At 47.2% G+C, this 13208-nt stretch overlaps 1 protein-coding gene across 1 annotated transcript in view; it reads right to left on the reverse strand.

Annotated features, from left to right (window-relative positions):
- The window catches only part of DNAH7 (dynein axonemal heavy chain 7), a gene marked incomplete at both ends in the record, with an annotated part of 165773 nt that overhangs the window by 92832 nt on the left and 59733 nt on the right, over positions 1-13208 (reverse strand). The window contains 5 exons of the mRNA XM_079783090.1: positions 2600-2698; positions 5221-5433; positions 6883-7010; positions 7131-7233; positions 11006-11174. Of these exons, the coding sequence (XP_079639216.1) occupies positions 2600-2698; positions 5221-5433; positions 6883-7010; positions 7131-7233; positions 11006-11174 (712 nt within the window). The remainder of the gene's footprint in view (positions 1-2599; positions 2699-5220; positions 5434-6882; positions 7011-7130; positions 7234-11005; positions 11175-13208) is intronic.

Raw genomic sequence — 13208 nt, forward strand, 5'->3', positions numbered from 1 at the left:
ACAGAATAGGGAGCCCACAACTGCGAACAACTCATTCTTAACAAGGGCACGAAGGCAAACCCACAGGTAGGAGACAAGCTAGCCTCCAACAAGTGATGCCAGAACACCCGGATTTGCCAAAACAACGAACTTCAGCCCATATCTCATGCCATCTGCACAAACACGCTCAGAGGCATTTTCCTCATTGAAGCGGGCAGCGTTCTAATCAGCGGGTGGCCCTTCACGTTCACCTGGGACTCAGAGGGGGACCTTATCTGGGAAGAGGAGCTTCGCAGATGTCAGTTAAGTTAGACGAGGTCATACTGGGCCCTGCATCCAATGACTGTTGTCTGCACAGCACGAAGGAGAGGAAGATGCAGACACCAAGGCACCCAGGGAAGAAGGCCCTGCGTGAGGAAGGCGGAGGCTGGAGCGGTGCCAAGCGAAGCCACGTCCACGACTGCCAGCAGCCCAGGAGCTGAGAACACACCGCTGCCCGGGAAGGCACCTAGCGAGGGGTGTTCTGCTGTATGAACATGAACGTGGCTTTCACTCCTGGTAACGGCCCTTCCAGAGCCTTCAGAGGAAACACCGGGGCTTCAGGCTGCGAGGGGACAAATGTGTGCTGTCTTCAGGCACCAACTTTGTGGTACTTGGTCATGGTGGCGTTAAGACATGAATACAATCATATAATGTATGATTGGGAAGAATTATAATTCCATAGTTAATGTTCACCAATATAGAGAGTTAACTGCAAGCTCTCAGAAATATTCCTTTATCATCTGCTGAGGCTATAAGTACCACAGCGTCCTATGTGAGGAAGAGGACTCTTTCTCTGACTCTGCAGGTAAAGGTGAGAAGTCAGAAGAGTTTCATCTGCAAGCATGCACTGGAGCTGTACTTTAGAATTTACAAATTTCAAGTTTAGTTACTCCTGAATTTAATTTTGTCAATGCTGTTATGTTGAAACGAATCCCGGTTCATCAAGGCACGGAGTTTCCTTGGGGCAAAGAAGAGGAAGGCCGTACAGTAGAGTGGCTGAGAGCACGCCACCGCCTGGCTGTGTGGCTGGAACCCCCGCTCCCCCCGCACTGGCCATCAACACAAGTTACTCAGCACCTCCGTGCGCCGCGCACCCTCTGTGAGACGGGGTGACCAGAGCGCCCGCCTCGCTGGCTCATTGTGGGTGTTCAGTAAATCCTAGCTGCAGAGCTCTTAGAACAGGATCAGCTCCATAATACTAAGTGCATAGTGTTTTCTAAAAAATAAAATAAAATCTCAAATTGCTCAAGGTTAACCTTAAATGGAGCAGATCTCTCCAGAACACATTTGGTGCTCAGTGTTTCTCAACAAAGAACCCCCCCCCCCCCCCTTGCTCAGGGAGAGCTGGAAATGTGTAGACGTGTCCTCCTGGCTCTCCCCATGGGAGCGGCCTGTGGACACCGGGGGGGGGGGAGGGGGTGGAGGTGAGTGGGGAGGGGGGGAGTGAGGGGTGAGGGTCGGGGGGTGGTGGGAGGCAGAAACGATGAACTTTCTGCAGTGGAAGGCTGTCTCTCACCACAGGGGTTGTCCTGATGGGAAATGCCGATTGCCCTCTACTTGGGCCAGTGCTCAGTGCTCAGTGCTCAGTGCTCAGTGCCCACTGGATGAATACACAGCCGCGTGAGAATACCCTAGCGAGGCACCTCTCCGCTTTATGACAATGAGTATCGCTTTTGCTCCTGGAAAATCCGGTCAGTGTGCTAGGACCAAAGCCACGGAGGGAAGCTTCAGGAAGAGAACGTGCCTCCTCGCTGTCGCTCTGTTCTAGAAGGTATTGGCACCGCCGGCTCTAAGGCTAAGGGAAGCGCCTTCAGAGGAGGCACAGGGCTTGGGGGCACTGACAACGCCGGCCCTCGCTGCCGGGGCAGCGCCATTCCTTCCCCACTCGTGACAGCCAGACGACTTCAGTCCTAACTGTCTGCACTTCCAGGCCACATGTCGTGCAACAGCTGTTTCTCAGAAGCCCAGGCCCCTCCCTGATCTCCTCTCCCTGAGATGGGAAAGGAAACGCATGAAATCGAGTTATAGTACGGAAACTGCAACCATCGGTCTACTCCCTCTCAATTATTCATAATCCAACCTTTAAAATAGAACAGGATTCACATGCTTCGCTCTCATCTTAAATCACCCTGAAAAAACAATTTCATCAAAGCTATGGCACTCTTTCAAAGAAATTAAGCTTATTTATGTATTTATTACCTCAATCACTAGTTTAGCAACAATTACCAAGTCCCTAGTCTGTGCAAGGGAGTCAGAGCTGTGTTAGACCGAAGACTTCCCTTCACGGACCCTACATTCTAGTGTAATTTATAAGCAAGCACATCTTGTAACTTGTGTGTGCATATTGCATTGTGTGGTTTTCATAAAAGTTCTATTTTAAAACCCCAAGTTGTTAAAAGTCATCTGAAGCAGCAAAGTTAGCTAAACACCCTTCACACACATGTGGAATGACCCATGTTTCTCTGGCCAGACCATTGCTTTCTGAAGAGGAAGTTTCCCTAGGGAGTTGCCCACTTGGCCATTTGATAAGTGCATGGCTGTGAGAGTTTTGCTACATTAGGATAATAAATGTTCTTACCTCAAAGAGCGGTAAATCATGGGACAAAAATTTTGGCAGATTTACATCAATAATAGATCTAAGCAGCAAAATTTCTTCATTTTCCTGTGGATATTTCAGCTGAAAGAAAGATATACTCATGATGATGCCAGAATTTGTTGACTTGTGCCCCTACATTTTCACACAGGTACTCAGGCACACGGCCCCAGGGGCAATTTAAACCCATGCACAATTATGAACCATTTTCATTCAGCTGGATAGTTACTAATTGTAGAAACTGGCCTTTATTCTTGTTGAATTCTCTACTAGTTAGTCATGAAAACCTAGGTTGAACTACCTACCTCTTCATGGATGCTCTAAGTTAAAAGCTATGGGCATGAATTCAATACAGTGTGGGACTAGCCACTGGTTCCCTATTGGTAAGAGCTTGCTTGTCCTGTGCATTCAAGACCAGCGATGGGCTGGTTAAGTGGAAACAGTCATTAAAAGTGGGCAATCATTTTTAAAAGATGGATTTACATTTGAAACATATAAACATTCAGTTATTTGCCCATATTTTGAAGCCAAAGCCTTCTCTCTGAGTGTAGAGTTCGGCACCAATTTTCTTCCAAAAAAATAAATAAATACATCAATGATGCATCATCCGCTCCATTCAGATTTGTGTTGTCGGGTTTTGTTTTCTTAAAGGGGACCAAGCTCTTCAGGTACTTGTGAAATAATCTAAGTGTAGCATCCTTATCAATTTTTAAGGTTGTTGTGTTTTTTTTTCCAGTCTTATATACTTTACTTTACATGCCTAATTCAAATTTGTTTTGGGGTGGGTTTTTTTTTTTTTTTTTTTAGCCTTTCATCTGACTGAATCTTTCTTGAACAATGAACTTTGTTTTCATAAAAACAAAACTCTTCACGTTGGTATATCATCCATTTCCTTGACATTTAATTAAATGACATGATAACAGGAACACACCAACTGTCTTCAGAACGTTTGGGGAAATGAACACAGCTCATCTGATTAAAAAAAAAAAAAGTGTGTGCGTGTGTTTGGGGCGGGGCAGGGAGCAGCATGCTGGCTGAGCGCTGAGGACAGGCATGTGTTAGTGTGTGCCAGACAGAAGGGAGATGGCTGGCTCACGTGTCAAGCCACTTAAGTAGCGGGTGTTTCAGAAAACGTACATTAAATTCCAAAACACCCGTGGTAAAGCCACAGTTTACTGGCTGGACTCGGAACCTGCTGCTCGTGCCCATTAGGTTCCCATAATTCACAAAAGTCCGAACTCAGAATTATTTCTTCCAACGTCAATACTTCGCTCAACATCTCACTCCAAAGGTTCTCCTGTCATCTTGCATTTAATTTTCCAGGACCCTCTGCCTGTTCTTCAGAGCCTTTCTGCCTAATAAATTCCATGGCCCTCCTTAACGGACGGGAGCCTTGGAGGCCAGGGATGCCTGGCAGTCAAGTTCAGTGCCTCTGAATCTCCAGAGCTCCCAGGGCCAGGCCAGTCCCGCTCATGGGAACTCTGTCTTTGGAGCCATCTGACCACGCCCAGATGATGAAACGTCAGACGTTTATTTTGTTATTTGAGAGGCTATTATTTTAAAGCAGATGTTTACATCGTTTCTTGATGTAACAGAAACAAACTTCAAAATATTCAAGGCAAAACATTCCATGATTCTAAATGAGCTTTGGACAGGGAAGGATGGGATTCATTTGCGGTGTAGCTTTAATAGCTCAGGTCCATAGTCAGGATGTCAGCAATGACATACACGAGGACATGCATTATCTCTCCCATTATCTGACCACAATGCGATCATGACATGCCAGGTTAATACAAATTGTGGCTTCTAGTTGCATTTGTTTATTGCAAAAAAACAAACCATGACATATTAGGCCCATGCAAAATAGGCTATCACCACTATATATCAGGATTCTCGGTAACATTATTATAGGAGATAAAAATGCATGCCGTTGTTCTTAATCATGTAGGATATATTTTAAAATCTTTTCCAAGTCATGCATGTGAAAATGTTACAAACTCCAAGGTCACAGTTTGCATTTGTCTGTTAACTATAGCCTAGCTTGCTTGCTTTCATAAAGAACTAATGCACAGTCATATTTCATGGTTCCACAAGATGCTACCAATGAAAAGTTACCTACGTCCTAAAATACTTGGGTTTTTCATCTATACGTGTGATTCATACCATTTTAACATGCAAACATTATATTGTGAATCTATACCCGTTAGTCTATACCAGTTAGTTGCAATGGTGTAATTATATTAAGTGACAATGTTTAGGGACTTCTGTGTGTATTAATTATATATTACTTCCTTTAAAGCTATCCATGTTTATGTAGCATGAAAGCCTTCGAAATATTTCTCAGCAACAAAGAATTAAACTCCTTGGTGGTTCCTAGTTTCTACTTTTAAAATGATGGAACAGAACTCAGATCACTAGGAATTACATGTCTCAAATTTGACAAATCATAAAATTCCCTTTTCACATGGGCAAATAATCAGTTTTTTAGTACCATAACGGAATGTTTCTCAGCTGATGAAACCAACCAGCCGCTGGAACTCGGGGCAGACACGTGGTCCGGGGATCCCCACGGAGGGAGCTTAGGAGGGAAGTCAGTGGCTGTCTACCTTCAGGTTGCCCGCGGCCGTGAGCACCGACTTCACGGCCCGCATGCCGTAGTCGTAGTGATGCTGCGAGGACAGCTGCTCCGAGCACAGGCGGTACGTGGCCACGATTTTCACGGACAGGGGCCGCGCCGTGACGAAGCCGCAGGAGTACAGGACGATCTCGGCGATCATGGCATAGTCGGGCACCATCATGGCCACGGTCCGGAACAGGGCCTGCGGGGGTGGAGGGCGCCGTGCTGGTAAAAAGGCCTCAGAGAGGCAACCCTGCTCCCCATTTCACAGGGTGGGACACCGCTCTTCGGCACCGTTATCACATTACAGTGTCCAAACCATGCAGGTAAAAACACCATATAATAGATGTATCATTAACTTTTTATATAAATATTTTCCTTGCATTGTTTTAAGAACTTTCAAATTTCTTTCTTTAACTATTTTTTATTGTTGATATTATTACAGATGTCTCCCATTCCCCTCCCCCTCCCCCAGGTCTTCACCACCCTCCTGCCCGTGTCCATGGGCTCTGCGTGTAAGTATATGAGTTCTTTGGTTTAGTTCTTCCTGTCTCCCCAGCTCCACCTGAGGTGTGTCAGTCTGTTCCATGCCTCCATGCTTCGGGTCTTATTTTGTGGGTCAGTTGGTTTTGTCCAATTTCTATCCTACTTAAATCTTCCGTGAATTATTAATTAACACGAATGTCAAAGTATCAACCATGTGCTGTTCCTCTGGGGAAGTGACATGTCATGGGGAAGGACCTGGGACTCTGCAGGGATGCCCCAAGGCCCGGCTTCTCATCCGGATGGAGAGGAAGCGCGGCGTCGGGATGGCAGGAGCGCAGGCTCGAGAGCCAGAAGGTGCGTTTGGAGCCGCAATTACCACCTCATGATTCCTCACCATTGCTCTCTATGCACCAGCCATAAACATGCACCACCAGAAAAGTGAGGATCCTCATCTATTCAATTGGAAAAGTGTATTGCTAATTTAAAAACAAACAAACAAACAAAAAATTTAAACGGGGCTGGGTATTAATGAGAATCTCGAGTTGCTGTGGGATGTAAATTGTTTCAACCTGTGTTAGAAGGCAATTTAGCAACATAGCTCTTTGTCCTATGACTCGCCCTAAGGAAATATTTTAAAATAGAGAAAAGACTTAAGTAAAAACTGCCCATTGCAATATTATTTACAACGCTGGAAAACTAAAAGCAACATAAATGTCCAACAGTAAGCTATGTAGTTCAGTAAATTTATAGAATTATGTTTATAAAGACAGGAAAATGCTTGAGCTACAATAGACTCTTAGAAAAAAAAACACCATGTATACACAATTATCTGATTTCAGCATTTAAAATTAACATTTTGAAAGACATTTAAAATCGGAGGATACAATACAGTAAGCAGTAGAATGGGTACCTTTTCATTATTTCCTGTATTTTCTATGATTACCACAAATTTTAAATACAAGTTTTGGAACTTATATTTAAAATTTCTGGTTTGCACATTTATTTTCTAAAGGCTCACAGCTTTAAAAATTATTTTCTAAAAGCTAAATATGACACCTAAAAGCAAACATTTTGCATAAAATTCAAGGATAGCGTGTTCTTTCTTTTTATGTATTGATTGTAAATTACAGGAAGGTCATGGATGACGTAATTGCACTTTGCGTACCTTCAGATTATCCGGCAGCTCTGAGCGCCCAGCGTACCCAGGGTTCATGGTGATAAAGACCGCGCACGTGGGGTCAAGTTTTAGCTCGGTTCCTTCAAACACCAGTGTGTCAGCCCCCGCGTTAATGCCTGTGGGTGAGCAGGAGTGAAATGACTGAGCGACTCCACAGGTAAGTGTGACTCGGACCATTCATTACCTCCCGTAGTTCTACTTTTTTCACCTAACACAACGACAAACGAGCCCGTTACCTCTCTGGATGGTAAGAATTTGTTGAGCAACCACAGAAAGCACTTCCAAATCAATTCTGTTGAACTCATCAAAGCAAGCCCAGGCTCCGCAAGATAACAGTCCCTGGGAGAAAACAGGAATGAAATTTTTCAGTTTTATCTGATTAAATATGGCATTGAAATGTTGCATTTTCACCTCATCTGTTCAAGGGTTTAATATCTATCAAGGAAATTGCTCTCCACCTTTATCTTTAAAGATGGCTTTTCTTATTACCAAATTCATTATTATGCATGAACAAAGGGTTTGATCAATTGGAAAAATTTCCCAATTGATTTGTTTTACTTTCTGTATATTTTTTAGCATTTGGATGTACACCTTTAGTTTCAAAGCCTGTCTTGCTGTATTTGCTGGTGGGTTTTCTTTGCCTTTTCCCCATGGACTCCATGGAGGGGCTGCGATAATCCTCTAAGTAAGATGACTTCGGTTGCCAACAAGACTGCGCTGTGGTCTGAGGACCTTAAAAGCCAACAGCATAGTTTGAGGCCCTCATTCGCCATCCCAGCTCGCAGCCACCTCACCCATGTATGCCATTTGGTCATAGGAAAAACTGGAAAATCAAGCCAGAGTAGCTCAGTCCAAATTCAGATTCATTTTTTAAAAGTTTTATTTCACATATGTTTGTTGAATGTACATTCGACATAGGCTGTACATGTATGTAGGCGTGTTGCACTGAGAACCGGGTGTGTGCCAGGCAGGACGCATGGCACTCTGTGTACATCTTTCTGTGAGGAAGCTAAGGCCGCATCACACAGGTGTTACATAATTAGAACTAGTCCGCACAGCCAACGGTGGCTGAACTGGGATGTGTACACAGTTCCTCTACTGAGCCACACTGGACTAGACATGAACTCTATGCATGTCAAAGAAGGTTCATTTTTATTATCTAGAAAATTCTATCCGTGACCCAGTCTCTAGTACATGCTATCGTAAAAGGCTTAGAATCACAAAGAACAGGATGCTGATGAAGCCACATATTCAGTTATACGGATTGTGAGGTTCTTAATACCAACACCCGTGTCTTTTTTATTTTGTACCCCCATTATCCAGCATAAGTTAATCCTAACACAGTGTCCATACACTCAATAAATACTTACTGATAAGCAAATTTAATATAATTTAGTGTATGAATCTAAATTAAAGAATTAAGAATATCATTATACAGATTAAAAAATTGAGTAACACATATCAGATGTGTCTTTCAACATTTAGAAATATGCAACTGTCTGGTATGCAAATCTAACAAATAGATTTGCTATATCTTTCTTAAATAATCATTACAACAAGGTTGTATATCATTACAGAAGATGATAACAATAGTAATTGGTCATTTAAATGCTTTCTTGGTATTTTATTCGTTACTAGAGACCCAGCGCACAAAATTCGTGCATTCGGGGGGGTCCCTCAGCCCGGCCTGCACCCTCTCACAATCCGGGACCCCTCGGGTAGGGTCCCTAGGCCTGGCCTGAGATCTGGGCCTATCGGGGCTTTCCTTCCCCCAGCCACAGGCAGCTGGTCCCACCCCCGCCACTGCCATTGCTTGCCATCTGTTCAGCGCTGCCCCCCCTCCCCTGCCACCTGTGGCCTCCCTCAGCAGGTGACAGGCGTGGGGTGCGATGGCTTGGCTGGCCTGGGCCTCCTTCTGTGGGGCAATCGCTGGCCGGCTGCACACCTGCCACAGAGTCGCTGCCACTGGTGGCCTGGGTCTCCCTCTTTCTTTGCTGGGGGGCGGGGCCAGGCCTGCGAGCGGCCGTCTGCCTACCTGATCACCCACCCCTAACCGCTCGCCTGCCTACCTGATCACCCCTAATCACTTGCCTGCCTGCCTGATTTCCCCTAACCACTCTGCTTTCCTATCTGATTGCCCCTAACCACTTGCCTGCTTACCTGATCACCCCTAACTGCTGGTCTGCCTACCTGATCACCCCTAACCATTCTGCCTGCCTGCCTGATTGCCCCTAACCACTCTGCCTGCCTGCCTGATCACCTCTAACTGCTTGCTTGGGGTGGGGCCAGCCAAGCGAGGGGCTGTCTGCCTACCTGATCACCCCTACCACTGGTCTGCCTACCTAAGCACCCCCAAAATGCTGGTCTGTCTACCTGACCACCCCTAACTGCTTGCTTGGGGGCAAGGCCAGCCTGGCAAGGGGCCGTGTGGTTCTGGTCTCTGGTCATTCGGTCTTTATGCTTATGTTCACTGGCCTTTTATTATATAGGATAATTTTGAATTAAAAAACTCTTACTCTAATTATTTCAACATCACAAATGTAGAGACTTTTTATACTCCAAGTTTGTTATAAAATGACCAGGCCAATCCTGGCCGGTTTTGCTCAATGGATAGAGCACTGGCCTTCGGGTCCCAGGTTCGATTCCTGCTCAAGGGCATGTATCTGGGTTGCAGGCTCCATCCCTGGCCCTGGTCAGAGTGCGTACCAGAGGCAATCAATTGATGTGTCTCCCTCACATCGATGTTTCTCTCTCTCTCTGTCTTTCCCCCTCCCTTCTACTCACTCTAAAATTCAATGGAAAAATATCCTTGGGTAAGGACTAACAACAACCACCAAAATGACCAGGCCATGTTTCAGTCAGGAGCAGTTTACTGTATGGGGTAGAATTGGTATATTCTTTTGTGTTAGTTTCATTTTTAAAAAAATGTTAACATCTTCTGGAGAAATTCAGAAAAGTAAGTATTATAGATTTTTTTTTAAATGTACTTTGAGATTTACAGAAAAAAAAAAAAGAAATAAAACAAACAAATAGAGCCCATAATCCCAAATGGAGAATTTTGTGCTCAATTGTACCACCTAACATTTTAAGGGATGACGAGCTGTTCTCGGGTTTAGAGACTTTACATCTTAATCCCCCTTTTGCAATCTTACAAACTCAGAAGGGCGGGTTCTCAATCAGAATCAGAAGAAAAACAACAACGTGGATGTTTAAGTTCAACAAACCATGAACTAGAACGTGCCTACGGAAGTGAGTTCCTGAACCAGAACTTGCTCAGAACAAGTCTGCAGGCAAAGAAGTCAGAGTCCCATAGCCTTTGCCCTACACAGCAGCTCTCAAGCCCCTCACCTGCCCCCCGGACACCCCCCCCATTCTGGTCAGCAATGCTGAGCCACGGAGCAGGACTGGCGAGGGGGGCGGGGCTCCTTCCTGTGGAAGCGTCCGTATAACCCGCTTCTCTTGAGAATTACCGAGATGGTATTTAATCTTAACTTTACTTAAACTACAGTGTCTTTTATTTGCATTCATCCATCCTATCTAATAAAGAGGGAATATGCTAATTGACCTGCATGCCGTTGCAAAGATGGCGGTGCCCACAGCCAATAAGGAGGGAATATGGTCATTGACTGTCACACCCTCAAATATGGCAGTGCCCACAGCCACAAGATGGCGGCGCCCAGTCCCCTCAGCCCCCCTGGGGTGGCAGGCGCACGGCAAAGTTGGGCCCGCCGCTCTGCGCCCTGACTCTGGAGTCCTACAGTCCTCTCAGCCCCCCAGCCACCCAGGGCCGGCCCGAGGCACAGGCAAGCCTCGGATGGTGGCTGCCCAGCCTCCCAGGGCTGCCCAAGGCTCAGGTAACCAGGGCCGGCTGAGGCTTATGCTGCTGGCAGTGGCAGCAGCAGAGGTGTGATGGGGCATTGCCTTCTCCTGATCACTGCCCCTGAGGGCTCCCAGACTGTGAGAGGGGCAGGCTGGGCTAAGGGACCACCCCCCCCCCCCGCCCCGTCTAGTGCATGAATTTTCATGCACAGACCTCTAGTGTTTCATAACTCCCTCTCCGAGCAGTTATCATATTGTAAAAGAAAAAAAAAAATGAGGTGTCGACTCCAACCTTGAAGAACTTCCCTAAAGCCAGGTAGTCCAGCCCGTCCGAGCAGTTGAACACGACGCACTGTTTGGCCACGGCCTTGGCCAAGTCTTTGGTGGTTTCCGTCTTCCCGGTGCCAGCGGGGCCCTCGGGCGCGCCCCCGAGGTGCAGGTGCAGGGCGCCGAACAGGGTTCTGAAAAGCAAGCCATCGGCACCTGTGGAGCAGGTGGGGCGCCAGGTGCAGGCTGCGGAGGGAGGCGTCAGCGGAGAGCCCCCCACTTCCTCCTCCAGCAGCTCTGCCGGCCCCTGGCCCTGCTCCCCGTGGCGCTGCTCTGTCTGTGACTGTGTTTTACACCCAGCAGCTGTATGCGGGACGCGATCTAAACAGGTTCACGTTTGAGAGTCTGTGCTGACTTCCAGGGAGAACTCGGCTCACCCTGCACCGCCCACCCCTGCTGCAAGCTTACGGAAATGCTGCATCCAGGAGGACAGCACGCAGGCGTGTTTGAGAGAATGAAAAGAAAATGGCCAGTGAGGAGGGGCTGGAAAGCTGGGGAAGCAATCGGGTGCATATTGCTCTGGTGCCTGCACAGCCCAAGCGTATACACATCCAGACAGAGTCAGAAAAGGAAGCCCCAGCCTGGCCGGCGTGGCTCCGTGGTTGAACTTCAATCCATGAACCAGGAGGCCATGGTTCTGTCCCCGGTCAGGGCACAGGCCCAGGTTGCAGGCTCCATCCTCAGGGTGGGGCGTGCAGGAGGCAGGCGATCAATGATTCCTTCTCGTCATGGATGTTTCTCTCTCTCTCTCCCTCTCCCTTCCTCTCTGAAGTCAATAAAAACGTATTTTTAAAAAAGAAGCGCTCAGAACTGAGCAAGGTGAGGGGCTGAAGCGACAACCAGGGGCTGCGCTGTCTCGAATGGGACTAACGTTCCCCCAGCCGCCCCCCGAGGAGGCAGAGAGACTCCACCTGCACACGGGCCGATGAAAAGCACATCATTCTGACGAGGGAGCCCACATTCCCATCGCCGTGGGGAAGGTATCGTTAAGTGTTCCCCGGACCAGAGAAAACCCGAGAGCCTCCCAGACAGAAATGTGAAACGCTCCAGGTGGACCCCCCCACAGCCCAGAACATGCGAGAACCAACGGGGATGCAGCCCCTGCTGCAGCGAGCTCCCGGTGAAAACCAGAGAGAGAGAGAGGAGAGAGGGAAGGAGAGAGAGAGAGGGAGAGAGAGAGAGAGAGAGAGAGAGAGAGAGAGAGAGAGAGAGATCAGAGTGAAGAGCCAGACCTAAGGTGCATGGACAGAGGCCTGGGAGTGTTACTCATCACCCTGCCCGCCGTGGCACCCCGGTGGTTTGTTCGGGAAGATTTTATAGGAAAGGCAATAGACATGAGGAAATTGTAAGAAAAAAAGAGGCCACTTTCACAAAAGAGACGACTTTAAATACGTGCAGTAAAAATATGATTATGGAACTTTTAAAAACTCAGTGAACAGATTAGTAGAGCAACCACGGAGAAACAGAATTACGCACTTGAAAGTAAATATGGGAAAATCACACAGAAAGATGCGGAGACCTAAGGTAAGAAAATAAGACACAGACGAAGAAGGAGGAAGGAGAAGAGGCAAAATGCAAAAGTCAGTGGCCGACACTGTGCACAAGAGGATGGCGTTTCCTCAAAAAATTAAAAATTAAGCTCCCTTCTGACCCGCAATTCCGCTTCTGAGAATATTTCCGAAGAAATCAAAACACTGACTCGAAAGAATACGTGGCCAGAGGGAAAGGGGGTGGGGGAGATAGCAAGGGCAAAGGGGGATAAGTGGTGACGGAAGGAGACTTGACATGGGGTGGTGAACACCCAATACAATATACAGATGATGTATTATCGAACCGTGAAGCCTATTAGTAACCAATGTCACCCCAATACACTCAGTAACAAATACCAAGTAAATAAAATGGGGAGAGCCCCTGCAGCACATCCTCACGGCAGAGCGGGAAACGGGGCCGCAGGGTAGGAGTTGCACTCACACAGCTGGCAGGACAGGGGCCTTGGTGTCCTCAATCGGATCCAGTTGGCGCTGGAAGGATCCAGAGCCGAGGCTGCGGCATGGACCCCGGGCAGGGAGCCCACCCAGATCAGAGAAGACCCCACAGAAAGGGTGTGTGTGTGTGTGTGTGTGTGTGTGTGTGTGTGTGTGGCTGGGACGCAGGTAGAGGCTGCAGGG

Source organism: Cnephaeus nilssonii (genome assembly GCF_951640355.1).
Source record: "Cnephaeus nilssonii genome assembly, chromosome: 10".
Lineage (NCBI taxonomy): Eukaryota > Metazoa > Chordata > Mammalia > Chiroptera > Vespertilionidae > Cnephaeus > Cnephaeus nilssonii.